At 32.8% G+C, this 23,628-nt stretch overlaps 1 protein-coding gene and 1 long non-coding RNA gene across 9 annotated transcripts in view; one reads left to right on the plus strand and one right to left on the minus strand.

Moving 5' to 3' along the window:
• The first annotated feature begins 1,202 nt into the window (after positions 1–1,202).
• Positions 1,203–4,413, plus strand: LOC111503592 (uncharacterized). Of its 3 annotated transcripts, none has more exons than XR_002721895.2 (2): positions 1,203–1,588; positions 3,679–4,413. It is a non-coding gene; the product is annotated as an uncharacterized lncRNA (long non-coding RNA). The 3 variants fall into 3 exon arrangements; XR_002721894.2 differs by having other exon boundaries at positions 1,203–1,584; XR_012466184.1 differs by having other exon boundaries at positions 1,203–1,445.
• LOC111503591 (uncharacterized) overlaps positions 2,957–23,628 on the minus strand; it is a 38,110-nt gene continuing 17,438 nt past the window's right edge. For 4 of the 6 annotated variants that reach the window (XM_074178353.1, XM_023157940.2, XM_023157938.2 and 1 more), the window contains exons 6-9: positions 23,264–23,503; positions 16,516–21,378; positions 13,351–13,392; positions 8,146–8,734 (exon numbers count right to left, since the gene is read on the minus strand). In XM_074178353.1, coding sequence (XP_074034454.1) covers positions 17,140–21,378; positions 23,264–23,503 — 4,479 coding nt within the window. In that variant the 3' untranslated portion in view covers positions 8,146–8,734; positions 13,351–13,392; positions 16,516–17,139. Of the gene's footprint in view, positions 3,690–8,145; positions 8,735–13,350; positions 13,393–16,515; positions 21,379–23,263; positions 23,504–23,628 lie in introns of those variants that run through there. The other 2 variants (XM_074178354.1, XM_023157943.2) reach the window with 2 other exon arrangements.

Genomic DNA, 23,628 nt, shown 5'->3' on the forward strand with positions numbered 1-23,628 from the left:
TTGAATAGAAATAGCGAATAAGTTTATAGTAAGTTAATTTAGTGTAAAGCATCTCGCGACAGTCGCAACCACATAAATAAAATTATGTAGTAGAAATAAAATTATAAACTGATGGCTAGAAACCGATTTTACTTGAGCGATTGAATAAGAAAAAAGGGCGGCTGTATTTTTAAGGCCCTCTTCATATCAGCGGAACATATACTTCCTTTCAGTGTTACGATCTTTGTTCGTTTTGAAGGCTGTCGTGATTTGGAACTGCATCCTCACGTTTTGCCAGCAATGATTCGCCAGCATCTTGATGATTCATCCGTGAATCATCAAGATGAATGAACCTCTGAAGAAGCCAGCTGGTCGTGCTGGCGAAATGTTTGTATACAGTTTCAAACCACGACGGCCTTCAAACTCGAACGAAGATCGTAAAACTGAAAATCTTGGTCGCGAAAGCCAATTCATCATATACTTCTTTGATGGGGACATAAAAATGTGCAATAATAAAAATAAAATGAAAACATATACACTTGGAATTTTTTTTGGTAATTAGCAGATAAATATTTTATTATAATAGAAATCTCATTGATGCATTTCGGATCTAGAAGAATTGGGTGATTGTAATTTGAGACGGAAAACATGAGTTTTATGGAAATTGCACAGTTGAGAGTTAGTTTTGAATTCCTTCCAAATGAATCAAGAACTATATGTTTCTGAATTGAAGGGGTTATATTTTTAGGAGTGATTAATTTTTGGGAAAGAAAGTTTTTGGCTTTCTACTACTCCATCTGGTACAAAAAAAAGGGATGAGAGAATCTTCAACAATTACAATAAAATAAAAATTACTACAAGTCATTGCTGTAACCAGGCAACGTGAAAAAACTGTGATTAAACAAACAAATGTATCCGATTAACGATGAGAATCATCTGTTATACAATTTAATACATACAAATCTCGTGTCACGGTGTTTCAGTCGCACTACTCCGAAATGGCCCTACCGATTTTCATGAAAATGTTTGTGTATATTTGATAGGTATGAGAATAGGTCGTGAAGTATATTTCATTCCACTAAGTGATTAGGGTATCCCTACTCAGAATTTTTTTTTGTATTTTTTCATTTAGCAGCAAAGTTGATACCCTATAAACATATTTTTTATATGGTAGAACAACGTTTGTCAGGCCACCGATTCTGAGTATTGAGTATGACATTACCTTTATATAGAGATAAAAAGACATTACTAAAAGTAGATATCTATGTACCTAACTTCTCACTACGTTATTCGCTACTTCATGACTTAACAAAAGAAGAAGAATAAATTAGGTTGACTGACGCCCTGAACAAACTGACGTCTATTTGTCTAAATACTGTGACCTAACCCCAACCTAACATGAATAAGCAGACTGCTCAAAAGAATCTGATTCCCATATCTGTGAAAATAAGAATTTTGAATATTTGGTATGTTACAATCTACAATTCCAAATTGGCAAAAAGGGATGCTTTGAGTTCGGATTGCCTCACAAAAACAATATAAACTATAATATAGGTGGTAACATTTACTGATTTTTGGAGAAAACAGGACATTTTAATAGCTAGAGTAGGTAAAGATGTTTCAATCCTCACAATAAAACATTAATGGCTCATCTATTGCCTATCTAAAATAAAGACTGAGCTCTTCACACCATAACTGTTTATTTATGTATGGTGCCATAAGTATTATTCAATTGCCAGAGACTAATGCAAATTATATTCAACGGAATAAAGTTCGACCTCTGACATGAAAAAAAAACCGTGGCAGTTTTTCTATGCATTTCAAAAAATGATGTTTAGAAGATTGAGAATATCTGTGACAGGCAATCCATCATAGGAACTCATAAGTCTCATAAGAGATGTACACAAAAATAAGTGTTGACAAAATGGAGTGTGATCTAGGTTTACAAAGTCAAGTTCTTGTTCAATGAATTGATAGTATGCCAAGGTATCCACAAAATAAAATTCTCACAAATTAGAGAACATTTCTAAGGAAGGGTGATATGATTAAAAATATCAATGTATTATGTCTCTGTGTTTTGCTCAAAATGTAAAAGTTTTATAATGTTAAGGTCTCAAAGTGGAAAAAGTAATTCAGAAGAGAAATTGATAAAACTAAAATACTTCTCAAAAACTAAAGTAGTTTTGAACTTGATAGAACTAAGAAGTAATATTTATTTCTGATTTATTTATTATCATGCAATCTATACATTATAATTGAAGTCATTCAGTCACAAATGTAACACTTTGAACATTTCTATTTAATTGTGATGCACTGTTTGGAACGTTTGGTGTAGTAATGAATAATACTGGAGTTATATCCCAACATAAAGCCTTTATTTTTAACACCTCGATATGTGTTTCAATCACCAAGTGATCGTCTTCAGGAGGAAGAATAATCTTCGTCTTGAAGATGATCACTTAGTGATTGTAACACGTGTTGAGGTGTTAAAAACAACTGTTTGGTGTTGGGACCGAACTCCACTAATATCCATTTCTATTTAGATTCAAATAATAATAATTAACCCCAAAATATATTTAAATCATATTCTGGTTACTTTTAAGAAAATACTCATCTGTCTGTGATCTAACTGCATTTATTTATATTTATTTGAGAAAAATTAAAATGTATAACAGTTTGAACTAATATAATTCTTACACGCAAGTATCATTAGACACAATACAACAACACAAGTATTAGATGTCTAGGTGAAGAATATGGTTTTTAAAGCGGGAAACTATTATATTGAAGATTTGAAGGCTATTTAAAGAGTTAGCCAATCGAAGAGTTCTGGGAATAAAGCTGTTGTATGAATAATTGAATCTGTGAAAAGAAACGTAAAATGTTTGCACCTGTCTAGTTGAACGACTGGGGACATGTAAAGATATTTTGGAGAGAAGCAGGGAATTTTTGAGAATAGTAAATGAGAAACAAGCAATTTTGGTTATAAGTTTTATTTCACATTTGCGGAAACACCTATAAAAAATACAACGAATCATTTACAAAGGATAAAAATCATATGCAGTTTTACCCAAAAAGGACTAATGTTCTGTTCTCTCTTGAAATTTCTCATATCATATAACTAGGTACATATTTAAAACATGCATATTTTCCTTTTTACCCTATTGAATATTCATTTATTTTGTTATGGAAATGAAAAGTTCACACGAACTTATCTGAATTTTCAACTCATCAAACATTATATCCTTTATAAATTAAAACAAAATTCAATACAGTGGATAAATTTGTTTGGGAAACACCAAGATATATCTTCAAATACGTCCCCTACTTCTCGGCAGTTATTCTTCTGATGCATTTGTTATGATCTTCTGACAATAAAACATTCAATATATTCCACGCACGATTCTGACTTCAAGCTATTGTGAATTGAAACTATATAGCGGATTATAGTTATTCATTCACAGTTTTAAAATTTTTATTCAGCATCTTAGCTCCATCTGTCAAAATCTGATACATTACGAATATGTATTAATATATAACATTTATTACAAATATATAGTGGAATATATTCACAGTTAATGAGTTTCTACTAAGATAGATATGGTAAGCCACAAGCACCTCTTCCTTGAATTCATCTGATCTTTTTCCATCTCTATGGAAAATTTTATGGGCATTTTATATAGTTGAAGGATGTTTCAGCGGACTCATGCCTGAAAGAAACATTTTCTGAAAGAGGGTGGATGCACAGTGACCCGCCCTATCCTACCAAGTACTACTTTTACTTATGATATGGAGGAATAGAAATATATAACTATTGCTATTAAACATTGAGGAGACATAAGACCAGATTTTTGTAAGTTTCCTACCTACGTGGAGACAATCCAAGTCAAAATTTTGGTTTGATCCGAAAAGTTTTTCTATAATAAAATCAAGAATAAGTACAAGAAACATTTATAGGATTCTATACGTTATACTTACAATTTAATTCTTTGCAATACAAACAATTGTAGAAAAATACTTATTTTTTACTGCAATGCAGAAAATGAAAGCTCTGACGACCTAAATTATCGTGACAGCTGCAAAACCAACGGTAATAATTACAGTAACAATAATGTACCAACACTGATATATCTAAGGCTTAATGAAGATGTATATTCGAGGGCAACAATCATTATTGTTGGCAAAGAAATTCCCTCCAAACCAGTTTTTTGTAATAACGTTAATTACCTACTTATTTTGTTAGTAAACTTAATCTTGCCATATTTTTAAAATGAAATTAATATTCTGCTACCAAAGTGACATTATTGTGAAATTGAGACGCTCAATATTATTTTCCTTGTGGACTCTGATTTACTTCTCACATTTCTATCGTAGCATTAATAAGCAATGTTATCCTATTGTTTTTTTTGTACAAATAAATTGTATAAGACCATTGCACTGATGTATTTATTGCTTGTTAAAAATATATTTACTTCATTTTAAGGTACCTGCATTCGTTGAATTCTGAATGTTTTTTACTTTATATTGGGGTTAGATTGAAAACAAGGGTAATTATGTTCATTTTTTTTTACATTACTCCCAGCTGACACCTCACCTTTTTCTTTATATACTTGTATTTGTATTTTTTCTTTACCGCGATTTAGAAATGAAGACCAATTGTTATTTTAATCTCGTTTATTATGGCTTAGATATGAACAATCAATTACAATGAAGTGAATTCATGATACATAAATAACTATTTTAAGCTTGATGCACACGCGTGTACAATTCAACACGGTTCAAATTATGTTAAATTTTTTGTCTGTGTGCATCAGGTTTTAGAACTCAAATTTTGCAACTTTATTGTTTGACATAAATTCAATATTATTAGATATTATAGCGTTTATTAATCAATGCAGTCCGTTGTTTTCTGACAGAATAGTCAACTTTGGAGAATAGAGACTTGGTTTACACTTTTGAACAGTGGTTGTTTAGATTGAAATGTTTCAACTCCCTCTTGGGATTTTCGAAATACTGTTGTTTGGATTGGAAAACGCTTTGAAATAAATATTTCAGCCCAGCGGTTAATTCGGCTTCTTTAGGTTTATTCAATACAAGAAAATAATTGAAAGGTGAAACTGGAACCTCTGGCGCAGAATAAATCTAAAAAAAGCACTTTTCCCAATCACCAGAAACGCAATACTTTGAATACACTGACCCGTTATAAGGTAAAAATCAATAACACTATTCATGATAATTATAAATGTTCCAATTTTATTTTCCAATATGCGTTTCTCTACTTAGTAGCATCTATCAGTTGAACTGGTGACTGGCATACAACTCATGGTTGGTGAAACGCATGTTGGGAAAGTATTGTATTTTTGGTGATTGGGAAAAGTGCTTGTTCGCTTTAATAGGCGATATAATTAACGCCAAAAAATATTCATATGAAATAACTCACGAGTTTCGTAACAGAAATATAAGTGATTCACTCTCACTATTATATCAAAAAACGTCTCATCGAACCGAAAATATGAATGTGAAAATGTTTAGCAAAGATTGCTGCCATGTTGAAAAAAGACTATGATCTGAGAAGAGTCTATAGTAGTCACATAGTTCAAAGAGTAGACCTCTATATTTAATCCATTTATTCTCCTCTTCAATATGTTAATAGAACTTTCATGGAGGCCCCGACTGGGTCTCTCTAATTTTGAAAATTCTGAATACGGACCTGGAATTTTTGCAACAATTTTTTTTTATCTGCAACGACTATTCATTATTGGGAATTTCAAATTTCTTAAGACATTCCTGAGAATTTCAAATACCCTATGCCAATGAAGTTTTTCTACGTCCATAAGTTCAAATAAATGGAAGCCTCTAATGAGTTCCTGAAAGGTTAGGTCCAAGAAAGGTTATTACATTCAAGCTGCTGGGGAAAAATTCCATGAAAATCAAAAGATGAATAGATAAGTACTATTCTGATCATTCCTATATTGACTTCAATTTAGGAGCCACCACCAGAATGATCAGAATAGTACTTATCTATTTATCTTTTGATTTTCATGGAATTATTTTCCAGCAGCTTGACTGAAATAACCTTTCTTAATTTCATATCATTTGTAGAATCATGTGGCTTCGTTTTCCGATAGCATTCCAGGTTAGCTTTCCAAATTTCTGTTATCGCAGCTGTCGGTTGACTGGTCAAACCACCAACACTAACATAAAAACTTGGCAAGTTGACTTGGGTGTCACACCAATAGGTGGTTGTATTTATGTCTAGCCTGTGTTTATACAATTATTTTCATTAAGAACTTTTCTCTGTTCACATTTTGTCTTCAATCGGACCGCCTGCTCGGTACTGACGATGCCCAATAGGCTGAAACAGCTATCTACCGGTGGCTCTTAAATTGAAATCAATATGGTTGTGATCAGAATGTACTTATCTACTTACATATATACGTAGTATGATATTTGGAGGAACAGCAAGACCAGATACCCAATTTTATTTCTTTGAAACTATGAACAATATTTCTTTTGATTGGTTTCTGAAATATGCAACTAATTTAGAGGACCAACTATCAAAATAATTCATTACAAAATGACACTTTTCGAGAGAAAATCAAGTATTGCTTCCATTGAGGTGATTACAAGGCTGTCATAGAAGAAAACATTATTTATTTGATGCTCACCAAAGTACTGAAACTTTCAGGAATAATCGAAAATTTCAATATAAAAAAAAATTCCAACAAAAATGCAGATCAGTAGTCAACACCTCAAAGTTGAAAGACATCCTGCCCAAAAAAAATTATGAGCACATTCTGTAGAAAAACTATATTTCTTCGAATACAGAAATTACAGCCATTTACGAGAACCCTATACAGTGTTTCGATTTGAATACTTCAGTATAAATTGAGTGAAACTATCGGAGTTGAATATCCTTGTATTTGTTGTTTTTCGAAATTAATCACTGTGGCTCATTTTGAAAAAATTTAACTCTTCTCCGATATGAAAAGTGACATATTCAAAAGATGCCAACCACTTGTGTCAGTGAAAAATAGTTAACAATCTAGTTAAAATTATAAGCATAATATAGTTACAATAAAACGTATGACTTGACTTTGTATTTTAATCACGAATGATAAAAAATTCTTGTTACACAATTACTAATTTATTGAATGAACCAATAGAATATATTAAAATTTCACAGAATGGTATATATTTATATTTAATGAGCAAGTAGTTTTAGTCACACTTGAAAAATTTACTGTATAGCGAAACATGTGTTATGGTAAATACATTTCCGATTTTCATAAGTGTCAATTGATTCCGTCATAAGTAGATCGTTTTTAGTCTCAAATAATTTTTTAAGCAATAACATGGGCATTCCATCTCGAAAATTTTTAATTTCATCAATGATTACGAACACATTGGTTAAGTTTTCTGGCCGAGGTTTTCAGAATCACTATTTTCCGGGTTTTTGAAGACCGTCGATTTTTGGAATTTTTTCCTGACGTTTCGCTGGCGCGAGTGGCTAGCTTTAAGTAACTTTAATATCTAGTCAGAGATAACTCAGGATGGATAAACCTCTGAAGAAGCTAGCCACTCGCACCAGCGAAACGTCATGAAGAAATTTCAATAATCGACGACTTTCAAACCTGAAAAATAATGACAGTGAATGATAGCAACATTTTAATTGTAGGCACTGAAATTTAGTGTCAGCTTTCGAAATAAGAAATCAATCAAAAACCAATAACTGTTTTGGAATTTAACAATACCCATCTTACAATCAATCTTGAGATAAATTTATTTATTTTTTTATAAATGACTTGTGAAAACTGATCTTTTCCAATGGCTACAATAATAAAAATTTAAAAAACAAATGTTTTCTTCAAAAATGATTCTTCTCTACTCCCCGTGGTTTTTTAGATTGAAGAAACCAAAAACACTTATGGTTTCATTTCTTAATTTTCCAATACAAGAGCTGCTGGAAAACTCTAACATCATTAAACCTCGCTCCCCAACCAACTGTAATATACTAGTTTGTGACAAGTTAAAAAAAAGACACCAAGCGAAAATACATCTATCAGATAAAAATCAAACCACTTCAAAAGCAAACATGAACAAGCAGAAACATCAAAAGCGTTCAGATAAATTACCTAATGATAGGTTAAATTAGAATAAATGCCATTATGAAACTAACTCACAAATTTTATTTGATATAAAACAAATTTACAACAAACTACCCTTCGGTAGAAATAAATAGTAAGTTACATTTGAAACTACAATAAAATATTAGGAATTGAATAATGGAAATCGGTAGTCAATATTTTAATGTTCTAAAAAATAATACAACTACTATTGAGCGTTGAATTTACAGAAAAAATAAATATTACAATTTGTACTATACACTTCAAATTATATGAAATAAAATAATTATATATGCTTTTTGTACATGGCAAACTATGATTTACTATAAATTTAAATGAACTTATTTTTTTATAATCACAGATAAATCGCTTTACAGCTGAGAGGTGAGTACCTATATCTAAAAAACAAAATCGCCTGCTGGTTTAGTCTTCATTTTAATATTATTTGCACCTGAATTCACTCAAAAACATCTCTTTATTTGCCTTGACGATATATTCCGAAATATTTCAATTGGTGTCTTGGAAGATTTTCACCCTTAATCAAGGCTTCATAATCCTTTTTCAGTCGTTTTCCCACTCTGGATGTCTTCCTCATGATTACGTTTTCTCTGTTGTATTCCGGGGCCTTCCTAAAAATAGTATTAATTCAAAAGTTTGATTTTTTTAAAATTCAGTTCATCTTCCCAGCTGTGGAGCGAGTTTCATTTCAAAACACAACCACACAAAAAATGGAGCGGGAAATTAAATCATGTTTACCATATGCTTGTGGGGTCGTTGAATATGTATTTAACTTCATCCTGTCAGAAATGATGATATAACCTCAAAAACCCAATCAAAGGTCAATCAGCTTATTTTGCCTAACATCCCGTAACACTTAACTACTATTTCCAATAACAATCCAATATTAGTCATTTCCTTATTCCAACCGTTTCTATTCCATTATTTATTTATTAGTTGACTTTCATGATGCTTGGTTACATTGTATTGATGAAAGTCAAATAGCTTGAAATACACATATAGGTATTCTGTTTAATTATGACATTCACCCTTAGTCCTAGGAAATGGGCCACAAATATAAACCGAAGGAGGAGTACTCTGACTCCTCTAACTTGTAAGGAGAGTAGAACAACACAGATAAAGAGGGTCTCGGAAGTCTTTATGATGGTTGTCGTTTACTTGGGAAAATCATAGGGAGTTAAGAGAACCTCAGGGACTCGATATATTGTTATCCGATCATGATTGAATTTGTTAGCGGTCAAATAAGGTAAAATAGCGGTCAAATTAAAAACCAGTGAGGGAGGGCCTGAGGAAATCGTCACGACCACCAACCAGAGATGCGGAAAAGTCAAACAGTTTTTCCAATTGATTTTAATAAATGAATTATTCAAATCAATGAAGTCTTTGTAATATTAACTCCAGATTTCAAAAGAAGTATCGATATACAGTGTCATCCCCAAAGTATGCACTATATGGGAAACTTATTCATTAAGGGTTTTTCGACATAAAGTTATTCTTGATAAAAGTTTGTGCATCCCCTTAAACTAAACATGCACCAACAAAATATAGTAAGACACACGTGTACTCTTATTTTGAAAAATCTCGGAAAATGTTATTTAGAAAAGTTGTTCAGCATTAAAAAATACATCTAGATTTGAAGTAATGGCCATCTAAGTGAAGTTTTATTTTTTACCCATTTTTTTCAAACGGGGACTATGAAAAAAAAAATTGCTAAAACGATAAATAGACAGCATCCTGTATACGACGGTTTATTTTAAAAGCCTGCAATATTACAAATTTCATAACTATGGTGTTAACCACGGTCAATTTTTTTCAAGAAGAAAATGAATTTCAAAGTTTTTGGTGCAAAGTTATTTTTATTTTTTGCTAACACCGAAAATTACTCAAAATTATACTGTACTGTAACAAGAACTTGATATTCATTAATATCACATCACAAAACATCAAAATAAAATAGGTATTTTGGAACAAACTCATTGATTTTCTGGAGATTATTTTGGAGAATTATTTTGGACAAGAAAACTTTACACCAAAAACTTTGAAAATTATTTGACTCTTCAAAAAAAAAATGGACAGTGGTTAACACCATAGTTGTGTAATTTGTAATATTGCAGGCTTTTAAAATAAACCGTCGTATACAGGATGCTGTCTATTTATCGTTTTAGCAATTTTTTTTTTCATAGTCCCCGTTTGAAAAAAATGGGTAAAAAATAAAACTTCACTTAGATGGCCATTACTTCAAATCTAGATGTATTTTTTAATGCTGAACAACTTTTCTAAATAACATTTTCCGAGATTTTTCAAAAGAAGATTACTTTACTCCTGTCTCAAAATCAAATATTTGCAGGCTCCTCGTATATTACGTGTGTTTTACTGTATTTTGTTGGTGCATGTTCAGTTTCAAGGGATACACAAACTTTATCAGGAATAACTTTTTGTCGAAAAACTCTTAATAAATAAGTTTCACGTATGGTACATACTTAGTCTCAACGGTATCTCAAGTTACATTAGAAATTATCTACAATTGAAAGTGCCAACACATACATTAGTGCTATCTAAAATATGCCACAGGTTCAGGACCATAGAATTGTTCAATAATTTTCTGAGTGCAATAAAGAATCTGGCTACAAAACTGTACAATTTCAAATCAAAGAGTTGCTCAGGTATATGTCATCAGCGATCTAATCTACTATCATCAATCTGGCTACTATCATCAAAATGGCAAAGGAAATGACATTCCTAAAAGAAAAACGAGATACCTTGTTATGTTCTCAATACAAAAGAGAATTTTCTTTGTTATTCCAGAATTTTGCAATGGTCTTCTCAAATAAAAATTCAAATTTGGGGTTATGAGCTCAAGATAAAAAACAACTGCAAAACTCGTCATAATTTTGCTGAAATAAAACCACTACAACTGGTTTTATTTCAGCATGGGATTAAATGAGTCATTGGGTTTCAACTGTCTAAAAAACATACATTAAACAATTGTCACAATTCATAATGGGGAATGTTCCTCCTGACGAAAATCAAGTAGTTTTCATAAAAGAGCTCTAAAACAACGCATTTTAAACTCATCATTTCAACCTTTTTCTTTAAAAAATGATTTAAATACTTAAAAAAGAGGAATGAAATAATGCATTCAACATTTAAAGGGATTCGTTTCTATTTCACCATTTGGCAACATCGGTTATAGCTAATAAAGGACAATGAATCTGTTACCTGTATGAGACAAACAAAGATGACATATTTTAGAGGCGTGCTGTTCTGTTTACTTATGTTCCGAGACATATGACATTTTCTGCACCTAAACTATCTTTCTCTATATAAATAAATAACAAAACAACTGTTGTTTATGTGGCTGGTAGAGATGGTATAGAACTATAATTTATATTTTGCCTCAATTGTTGATTTACAAAGATAATTTTCCTTTTTTAAAAGTAGAATATCTAGGTACGTATAAATTATTTCAACTTGATATAGGCGCTGTTGCCAATATGTGAATTAGAAACAAATCCCTTTGAAAATTAAAACCCAACATTTGAAACATCAATTTGAATACTTTTCGAAGTGAATTTGAAAAACTCATGAATTAAACTCAACTTTATTTTGTTCAAACTTGCATTTGCTGTAATAACCCAAATTGAGGAACATTCCCCATTCTATTTTTACAATACTAAAAGTAACTCTTCCTTAGGTTTTTATGTCTGTGTAGATTATAATTCCTAGAAAAATTAAGACGTTAATGTCTCTGCAAAAACAAAAAGGAAATGGACCGTATCAGAAGACTTGGTTTTAAAATGGATAATAAAAATAAAGTTGCGCCAATTCAAATATTTGGTAGGTAGTAATACACTCATTAAACTGCTTAGTCAGTTGGAATATCAGATTTCACAAAATGCGTGTAAACAATTTTTTTGTGAAATATATACTGTAAAAAATTATTTTTAAATCTCCGAAAGAAGGTGATCAATTTTTCATCAAATATACAATAATCGAATGCAGTAGTACTAGTACTGGTACTACTACTACTACTATATCCAACGTATTCAAAAAACACACTTTAAAGTGAGATTTCCACTTGAGAGTTTACAAAACCGTGACACGTGTTCCGTTATACGACAGCATCCTCGGGCGTTAGAATACTGTTTTAACAAATTCTGTGTCGTGCTTTTAAAGTAATTTGTAACCTGTAAAATTTCTACATGATAAATTAATTACCTCAACTATTTACCTACCTAGGAACAACTCGTAAGACTGGAGAAAAATGAAAAACAATTTTTACCTTAGCTATTATTTTACCTACTTTTAAGATCTGTCCTAATTACTAATTTTCTCGTTGGAAACTAAATAAAGGGGAACAATTCAAATATATCCGATCAGTGAACAATAATCCCGAATTTTTACATTAATAGATTTCTGAACATTCCAAAAGATTGAGTTTTGAACCTTTCTGTTCCTAATGATTGAACTTGTGCCCCTCTGCCAAAAGATGATTCCCAAATGTTGAAGTGGTCTTTCCATTCGAAAAAACTACTTCTATGATCTTTTATTCTTTTGCAAAAATATCTTCCGGTTTGTCCTATATAAAATTTTGGACAAGAACCAACTTGTATACTCCCAAGCTATTAAATGAATATACTCAAATCATCATTTGTTCAGTAGGCAAAATCCAATTCTTTGCCACACGTGTCGCGGTTTTGTGTATGTACTTTCAAGTGGAGATCTCACATTATAATGGATTTTCATCGGTCACTTCTATCATGTTTTCATTATATCCAAATATATTTTGAAACTGTCTTTGGTTGCCACTAGCTGTCTAAACCATGAGTTTAAAAACAAGGAGCTCATTATTACTTACTAGTAAGTGGTAAAACGAGTAGTTGTATTTATGGAATTGATTGTACTTTTTTTCCAAGTTTACCAATTTATTTTTCAGCAGTAACTTATTATTTATTACAGAGAGGTAAAGCTATTTTGTAGAATATAGGCAGAATGAAAGGTTTGTTTGAAAATAATAATCTAATTCATTTGTTTTCAGGATAGCTTGGCATTAAGAAATATATTTTTAAACATCGCTCTGACAAATTTAAAACAGATTTTAAAATTATTGAATCTGGAATATTACCAAATTTCAGAACGATGTTCAATCAGTAAATCGAAATACATTGATATTACATTAGCTCTACATCAAGAATATTTTTAAATAATAAAAAAACGTATTACTCACCTCTCTTTCCGGGTTTTTTCTGAGTAGCACGAGCAGGATCACCTGAAAAAAATAAAACATTTATTAAAATTATATTGAAATTTTGGGATCCAACACCATGGAAACAACTTTTAACTGAAATATTTACAGTTATTAGTTTAGAAAAAAACAAGAGGATAGTGAACAAAAACAACAAAACAGTTCACTGAACAATATCAATTTCCTGAAAGTACCGAGTATAATTATGAATGAAGAAATAATTCTTTGAGAAAATCAATGGGACTAGTGTGTTCAAACCCATAAAATTAAAATCTAAAAATATAGCTGTTGATATTTTTTTTTCAGTAATTCAAGAAGTACTGTTATAGTATCAACTATAAATAAATAATTATCGGACATTCTGACTCATTTTACAGAGAACTCTTTTTTTAATGCTTGGCACTGATGGAAAAAGACAGTTGTTTAATAGTCTTGTCCGTTTTAATGCCATGTGTTTTAGTAGCTCCATATCACAATAAATTTTTATTCTACTGTGTCTTGGTGTATACTGATCGATGTGATCAGTATACACCAAGTTATATACACCGGTTATATCAGGAGTTTTCAGATAAGATGTAAGGACAGGTGCTTGGGGGAACCAGGATGACAACTTTAAAATTCCCCATTGAAAATTCTAGGGGTTGTTAAACTTATAAATTCAAGAGAGGAGACATACATAAATCGAGTTGCTCATACAGGAGTATATATTTCTGGTTTTAATTTGATTTGTTAATTTCCATGGCTTTCAACAAATTCATTTTCTTTCCTTTATTACATATGTGTAGGATTTTGAGGTTATCTTCAAAAGGCTGTGTGAACACGTCTGTTTGGACAAAAAATCTACAATATATGAACATTTTCAAGAATCAAAACACAAGATAAATAAATATAACCTCAAAATCCTACACATATGTAAGGTTTTTTCTGGTTTTAACATCCGAAGCTGTTTGGAAATTGCGCAAGACATGATGCGTATGCATAAAAAATCTCAAACAGTCCGAAATAGTGTCAGATACATGGTTAAACCAGAACGCATTTTGAGATCACTGTGCCACCTATCGAATATATGAATAAATGAAGACAAGAAAATACTGTTGATCATGTTCATTTTGTATGTAGCGTATCCTTGTAGTCAGTTCAAATGTTATCTAACCTCAATTATCAATTATTTAAATCAAATAGATAAAAAAACATTTTAGAAAATAACCCCAAACTAATTTCCACATGAATGCGCATGAGCAACTGGAACAGTTCTCAACAGTTCAGCCTCGAGAGCAAGAACGATTCGGGACGGTTTCAAGAGTTTAGGATCATTTCGCAGTCGAAACCAGAACAGAGGATTCATCTATCCGAACTTATCCTCGATAAACCAGAACGCTCTATATCAACTGCGTATGATCCTGACGTCCTAGAACCTGAATTTCGTAGAACCAGAACAAACCTGTAATAAAGGGAAGAAAATGAATTTGTTGGAAGCCATGGAAATTAACAAATCAATTGAAAACCAGAAATATAATATACCCCTAAATGAGCAACTCGATTTATGTATGTCTCCTCTCTTGAATTTATAAGTTTAATAACCCCTAGAATTTTCAGTGGTGAATTTTAAAGTTGGCATCCTGGTTCGCCAAACTACTTGTCCTTACATCTTACCTGAAAACTCCTGATATAGTGGGGTCAAACCCGAAACTGGTCGTATAAATAAAATCAACTAGTGGTAATTCGACAAAAGCGTTTTTATTAATTTCATTGAAGTGATGTACTTGTGTATGTATATATGCACATATGTGTATAGTATATACGATGTCAATCCAAACAGCCAAATGAGAGACTAATGTACCGGGTCTGATAAATTTATTAGTTAATACTATATAAAACCTTCCACATCAAAATAATGATTATACCTCGTATGAATACCACGCCGCCCATGTCATACAAAGAAACTGCCGACGTTCGGTAACTAATTTAGTTTTTATGCCATTCAAATTGACTGTGTAGACTATACAAATGTATCTAGTGTGATTTTATATTTATGAGTATTGTACTCATTGCATAATTTGCATGGATGATTTTTTTTTGTCTATTTGTGTATTGACGAAACTGACACATTTTTTGTGTCAAAAAGGTAAATGACGAATTGAATTGAGAAACAAAACAGCAGCACCCGAGATATCGTTAGATCTGTGAAAGCCTTATTGTCGCATATACACCTTCCTGATAGAGACGCCCTGTACATAATTCTGTTACCAAGCGAAAGCGTCTTCACATATTCAACAAACTACCGGCGCGCGGGGAGCGAATGAAACCTTGACCTGAACCATGTTCAAGACATGTTAATCAGTTTTAATAACACCGTGGCACTGTAAACAGCTCAATTAACATCAGCGATTTTATCCCCTCAATCGTCGCAGTCGCAATGGGTCTCTTCAGTCTTAGGAACAGGAAAAAGTTGCAGGGGACCAAATCTGGTGAATACGGTGGCTGTGGCATAATAACGGTGTTGTTTTTGTCAAAAAAATTATGAACAATCAATGACGAGTGAGCAGATACATTATCGTGATGCGCCATGAATTGTTTTTCCACAATACCAGTAATGAAAACGAAATGACGAGATTACTATCATTTAATGAAAAATTGTTTTCAATTATGAAATTCTCTAAACCTAAACCCCATTTCACAACATTCATTAGTACTTAATTATATTCCAGTATGTAAAACTTTAGACCGAGCCATTCTCAATTTGAGGTTCAAAATTTATAATAACGGTATAAAATTTACCTAGTATGAAATGTGAAATGCCCAATTTATTAATTGTGAAATAACTATTCATTTTAACTTCAAACTATATGAACTTTATAATAAACACCATTAAACTATCACAGGAAAGTAATAGTGGCCCCAAAATATAAGAAATTGCCGCTTACTCACGTTTGTATGACAATCTCTTCTTTTTACTGATTGTAAGCTTCCATCCAAATAGGAGCTCTCTTTGATTAAAAGCCAACGTTAACTTTTTTGTATTAGTTTTTCATTTGTAGAAAGAAACGATGTTATATAAAACTATATGTGCGCGTCAAGTATTGACACATGTGTAATGATTCTTTGATCTATGAGTACTTTCAAGATTTTTAAAGGAAAATTACTCACCTCTTTTCCGCTTGCCATTTTTCTTCTCGTTATAAGGAAGATCACCTGATTTGTGACCTTAAACACAGAAATATTGATTATTTTCAAAATCTTGCAAAATTGGGAAAACAAATAGGAAACAAATAGAAAACAAATCTCAAATGAGTATCAGTTGAAAAAAAAATAAGTAAAGCTACTTCGGAGAAAAATAGAAGATTTGATTAGTGATGTCTTCCACGTAGCTAGATTCACATAAAAAGTTAATACATAGAAAAATATCCAAACTATGTATTTCTCTATACTAACAAGTAACATCATCATGTAAACATTTATGAAAAAAATAAATGCAACATTTTACTCATCAGGAATTTTAGCTGGTGCTGTATCCAATATACTTTTCTTTCTTCTTCTTCTTCTTTCTTCTTATTTCTTCTTCTTCTTTCTTCTTCTTCTTTCTTCTTTGTCTTTCATCAGTCTTCTTTTCATGAAGTCAATAAAATAAGTGATATTAAGAAATTACAAAATTTTTCCAGATTTCTATATCAATTTAAAAGTTACTTAAAAAAAAATCACAGCCATTTGGAACATACTAGAAACTTGGAATACTTGAAAGAAAATAAAAAGCATTTATGACATGACATTAAATTAGTCTTTCTTCTTTTTCTTGCTTTTCTTCTCTTTTCTTGGTCGATTAACTGGTTCTTGCATAGTCATTTGTGGTTGATGTTGCTGCTGTTGTGGAGGAACTAAATTCATATCGAAAGTTGTAGTGCTATTGAGCGGCAATAGGATGGGGGAAAAATATGGCAAACTGCCACAGGGAAAGAACGGATATGGTACATTATTCATGTGGTAGTTAATCGTCGGATTGTTGTAAGTGTGATTGTTGTACTGTTCAGTAACAATTTTCGGGTGTTCTAAAAAAGGCAAAGAAGGCTTCGATGCAGCATAAGGAGGGGGCATTTCCTTCTTCTCAGCAGGTGTCTTAAAGGTTCTTGGTTGTGGTTCTACCAACTTCTCTTGTATTTCAGCTATGCTTATGGCAGGCTTGGCGGGGTAGCTAATATCGTCCTTTTCTGTACCTTCAGCCCTTGCCCTTTTCAAAATCTCTTCTACTAAATCTGGCCCTATCAAGTCGTCCTCGTTGTCTTCTTCTTTAGAATTGGGCACTGACAGCTTTCTTTTTTTTAATGGCAATCTTGTTTCTGGTTCTTCATCCAAAGAATTAATATCCAGTTTGGCCAAAATTTGTTTATAATCTTCAGTCTTATTTTCTGACTTCAATTCTCCTTCATAGTCTTTTTTATCTTCAGGTAGTTGATGTTCGCTAGCATCAGGTTTATTTTCAGTTTCAGGAGAATCCGGTGAACTGTTCCTGAAAGATTCAAAACAGTTCTCCTGGCTGAAAAAACTATCCGGTTGGATGCCATAATTATTACCCATCTGGGAACAATCATTAGGTTCACCTCCTAAAAAATGGTTTTCGTTTAATGCAGGCGAGTGTGACAGGAAGATATGGCCAGGAGAATCGGAACAAGGACTGAAGCAATTGATGGGACTAGGGGAAAATCTATTGAGATTCAAATTGTGTAAATCCGATGGTATCGTCAATGGCTTGGCCAGTTCTTCACTCTTCAGAGTTTTCTCGAAATCTTCAAGTTCTGGAACTGCTGCAGGTTGCTGATTCAATGAAGTATTTATGTTACAATCAAAGTCAAGAGCATTTACATTTAAACTGTCAACTGTTTGTTGTTCATTTGAAGATATATCATTACTTTTATCAAGAGTTATAGGATTTAGGCAAAAATCATCTACTGAATTATCACATTTAGCATCAAAGCTTTCTACAATACTGGAAATTATATTCAAATCTAAACTTGTAGAACACCTATCCGGAGATTTGATAATACTAGCTACATAAAAATAGTTCGACTTGCTGGATTCTACTTCTTTAGTTTCTTGGGACAATTTCCTCTTCTTTCTTCTAGCAGGTTTTGAGGAGAAAGGATTAAGACTGGGACAGTTTTGACATTTAGAAATGGAAAAGTTGGGTTCGCAACTCAAATTTAAAATGCTTTCGTAGCGAGTTTTAGTAACATTGAGCTGGGTCAACTCAGTCGTAAGACTGCTACAACAAGCATTCGTACACTGTACAGGAGTACTATTGTAGTCACTATCAGAAAAATCATTAAAAGTTCTGGATGTTACCGTACCTTCTTGAGGAGTGTCGTCTTTCAATTGGAACTTATTGCGCCTCCACTGCCTCGGCGCCGCCGGGTTAGAACCCTCCGGTTGGTTGAAATATACAACGTCATTTTCGTTCAGTTTGCTGGTAGATTTGTCATAGTCTATTCTGACATAAGACATGAAGCTGTTCTGAGATTGTGACTTTTGCAAACGCACTTTTCGTGAAATTGTGCTCACATTCTTCCACTCATCGATTTCTGTCTTACTCAGCCTCTCCACTATGACGCAAGGCACGCCCTGGAGGCAAGGATCATTTGGTTTTACATTGAACCTGGCTAACGACTTCAAGTTCATCATACGACGTGGAATTCGCGGCCTGGTATTCCTTTTAGGGACAATGTATCGATTGTTTTCTGGATCAATGGGATTTTTTAAGGAACTCTGGAGTTTTGATCTAGAAATTTCAAGAGGTGAATGGATAACAGGGATATCAATGATGTCTTCTGCGAAAGTAATCCGTTTCTTTTTAACTGTATTACTTCTCAAAGCGGGAGTATTACTGGGGCGCAAGTCGTTATTATCTAATTGGAATCTAACAGACTTTTTATTCACCATGTGATCACAACTTTTCTTTGCAGAACTACTTGTTTCAACGCTTTCTACGTGCGGGATCTCGACTGTATTATTTTTTGCTTTCAAGTTATTTATATAGCTTCGGAAATCATCTGGGTTTTCATAGGACGGAGATGTAATACTAGTAACAGAAGGCTGGCTGGGATATCCAAGCAATGCTTCAGAAGATATCTCTGTTTGTGATTCTTCGTTATCAAACAAATCAAAGGTTTTATCAGGGTTCTCACAGTTGTTGAGACCATTTACTTTTTCAAGCGGTCCACTCCAAATGTCATCTATTTCGTGAGATTTCATAATTTTATTCCAAGTCGAATGATTTGAGACAAGCATTTCTTTGTATTCGAAGTTTCTTTTCTGATCTGTTCTAACGGCCGCCGAGGGATCACTAGCGGAAATATGAAAACTTATGTTGGGTTCCGTGTATTTACGACGTTTTGACTGACAACTTTCAATTATCTTCAAGTCAGTTGCTTCATTCCTAGACAAACTAGTATGAGCTTCACTATAATCAATGTTTTTCGTAATATTATCAACAGTTTCTTCGTCTGTATTATCTTGGTTGTTCAAACCAATAACTACCTCACCATTGGTAGCATCTAAATAATGATGTTCAATCAAGATATCATCACTGCAATCTCCGTTTATGTCAGAATCTCCTTTTTGAGATTGTATGTCTTCTTCTACGACATAGTCTTGATCCTCATTATCAGAAAAACTTTCATTCACACTCCCATACCCCATTTGGTTCTCCTCAGAATCTCCCTTTCTTGTTGAACACTCTGGAAAATGATCATGAGAGGTGCTCGAAATGTCAGGTGAAGCTAGTGATGAGTAGGGATCATTGGAATTTTTGTGCTTCAAATTTGGTGAGACAGTGCTGGAAGAAGGAGAATAATCACAGGAAATATCTGATGACGTGCACAAAAGTTTCAAATTTGAATTTATGGATGATGCCAACAAAAAACTATTGGAACTAGGTGCGCATAATCCTACAGATGATAGAGAATTCAAACTGGGGCCATTCAATTGTTTCGATTTGTTTTCCTCCGTGCAACAGCTTTCACTGACGGAGTTTTCAACACGAGAAACATCACCAGAGTTAGCTTCATTCGAAGCACTTTTAATTTCTGAAGCTCCATCAGTTTGTGTTTTGTACTGTTCTGGCGGTGAATGTGGCACATCTTCTGTATCTCTTTCTTCAACTACAGATTTTGGGCTGGAAGTATTTCTGTTATCACTTTTTTCTGTTATGCCATCACTATTGACTGACTTATTAGAGCTGGTTAGGAAGTCAGTATCAGTCATTTGTTCCCGTGTGGAACATGGGCTACTTGGCAGAAATCCTGTATATACATTAGGTGACTCCGTTGTATGAATATCGTGATCTTCATGATGTTCATCAGACGGTGGAGTCACTAGACCTTTGAACATTCTGTAAATATCTTCTGGTTGAGAAAAATCTGTCTGTGTTTCAATGTGACTAACATTTTTTGGAAGGAAAGAGGATGGTTTTTTATTTACATCAGTCGTCTTTTCAAGTGAATTTGCATCAGTGTCATGTTTGTGACTATTATCATTATTTTTCACAGTGCACAAAGTTTTTCTCATCAGCGGCCTTCTCCTTTTCATCAGCTTTTTGAAAAGAAATCTCTTTTTTTTCATGGACTCTTTATTGATTCTTTTTCTCGTACGAGGGGGCTTTGTAGAAGGAACTACAAAATCCGAGTTTGAAAATAACATTTTTCTAGGCAACTTATCATTACTAGAAGGTTCTTCAAATTGTTCAATCACCTCCTCCGGAGGCAGTACATCAGGAGATGAAGGTCTCAAGATTGGTACAGGTGATGTGTTATAAGAGGAATGAGATCTGGTATACGATTCTGTTGAAGATGTAGCATTTGATACAGTAAATCCTCTAGATGGAGAAGTTCTATTCTGCAATAAACTAATAGAGTCCAGAAAGGATGTAGCATTTGATACAGTAAATCCTCTAGATGGAGAACTTCTATTCTGCAATAAACTAATAGAGTCCAGAAAGGATGAAGAAGGTTCCACGTTTTTTGTCTGTAACAAAACCAACTGATAAAAAATCTTATCAAGTAATATATTGATTTGATACTCATCGAGTTTACTGATGTTAATAAATAGTTACTGATAGTTTATGGCATAACATTGAGCACACAAATGACAATGGACAGAGAAGAAAATAATTGGGCAACACGATCAGTAGAATTGGAATCTCTGGCAGAGAATGAATCTATTAAAAAAAACTTTTCCAACAAAATACTGTCTTTCGAGGCATGTTTCTCCAAGTAAGTTGACTTCAGATAAACAACACGACCAAAAGACTGACCCCCTCGGGCAGAAACTCTCAACACCAGACTCGATATTTTAAAACTCTTGGATAATGGTAAAACAAGTCTGAATAAATTATGCACAAAGGTAGGATGACATTCTGTCTACAAGGCAAGGGGCAGGATTTTTTTTTGTAGGTTGGCTGTCCTTGTTCATCTTTCACTGCCTGGGCCACTGTGTCTATTATTTTTGCGAGTGCATTGGCTCGGCAGTATTTGTTATTTGAGCTGTGCATTTGACTTTGTCAATCATGAAAAACTAGCTTCAAAATTGGTATATTATGGTATTTTAAGATGTGTTTTTGGGAAAGAAAGTTTTTGGCTTTCTACTACTCCATCTGATACAAAAAAAAGGGGATGAGAGAATCTTCTAAAGAAAGGAAGGAAGTAATCAATTTGAAAATAAGTAACTCTATACATGGATGTGTAGATCATGCAAAGATTTTTTTTTTTGATTAGTAGAAAGCCAAAAACTTTCTTTCCCAAAAATTAATCACTCCTAAAAATATAACCCCTTCAATTCATATAAGATGTGTTTCACTCAGTTGGATGAATTCTTTTCACCAGAACTGAGATCCATTTGTATCATTGCAAATGACGGAAAATAATAGTACTTTCAAATTTAAAAATGGATGTACTCCATAATTGAAGACAGTAGTTACACGGCCTATATTGATGATTTTTCATTAATTGTATCTGCATTCGATACTAGAATTTTAGAAAATAAATGTTGAGAAGCATTAAATCAAGTATCCAGTTTTTTAATGGACACGATTTATTTTTCGATACAAATAAAACACAGGTTATTCGTATTCACAATCAGCAGAAAAAAAATCAAAATCTCCAGTTCAATGTAAATAACATATCTTCAAAAAGTAATGTTAGTAGTGTTAAGTTTTTAGGTATTTATCTGAATATATTCCTGAATTGGAATATAGTCATCGTCAACATCTGATATCTGAACTCAATTCCCCGATTTCTTTTAATTTAATCGGAATCGACTGCAGCTCAGTTATTAAGTATCTATTATGCTAATGTAGACTCTATAATTAGGTATGTGTTTGTTTCTGGGGAGGAACAACTTCAACACAGAATGTGCTCATTGCACAAAAGCGCAATGTATGATGCATGGCAAATATTCCCCAAAGATATTCTTGTAGACAATATTAAAAAAAATATATTTCAACTCTAGCGTCAGTCTATATATTTGAAATGTGTGTAATGTGTCCAAAAATAAGTCAAACTCTGGGCCAGAATATATTGGTCCAAAAATTTACAATGATCTTCCTGAATATGTGAAGGCTTCGAACCAACTGTATAATTTTAAAACAAATACTGAAAGCATATCTGTTACAAAGTTGTTATTATACACTAGCAGAACCTTTCAATAATTCTTAGGTCTCTTCTTCTTGTACTATCACCTCATTATTTTTTTAGTATCTCTATTTCACTTTAGAAGTCCGCAAGTTAGTACAAACAAAACATGGTAGATGATGGTTTCACTTTTTCTTATTTTCTTGTAAGTTGTGTTTCACATCAAACTATTAGTCTTAATAAAAAATATTTTGTTGAACAATCACTTTGTCAACACATACCTGGTCTTTTTTCTCCAAGAATATAATTTCTACGATATCGTCATCTTCATCATCTAAAATTTCATGAACTAGCTTTGAATCACCTTGTTCACAGTCAACGGTACCAACACCAACCAAACAACAGTCGTCTTCTTCTTTTATGGCAGGACTTTCTATGATATCACAACTATCCGATATTCTAGACATGGACTCTATATAATTGTTGTAAGCATGTTCAAATTCTTCGTCTTCATTTGTCACCTGAGAATTAGATAATTTCATAAATTAATCGAATAGACTTGCTTTACTGCCAGCAGAAATAATGGAACAAAGTAGGTTTGAAAGGTTTGCCCATAACTTGCGGTAGTCTCCTATGAACCCTCAAG

This window comes from Leptinotarsa decemlineata, unplaced genomic scaffold (assembly GCF_025532065.1).
Source record: "Leptinotarsa decemlineata unplaced genomic scaffold, Ldec_3_MD MMD2_tig00003736_RagTag_RagTag, whole genome shotgun sequence".
In the NCBI taxonomy this organism is placed as follows: Eukaryota; Metazoa; Arthropoda; class Insecta; order Coleoptera; family Chrysomelidae; genus Leptinotarsa; species Leptinotarsa decemlineata.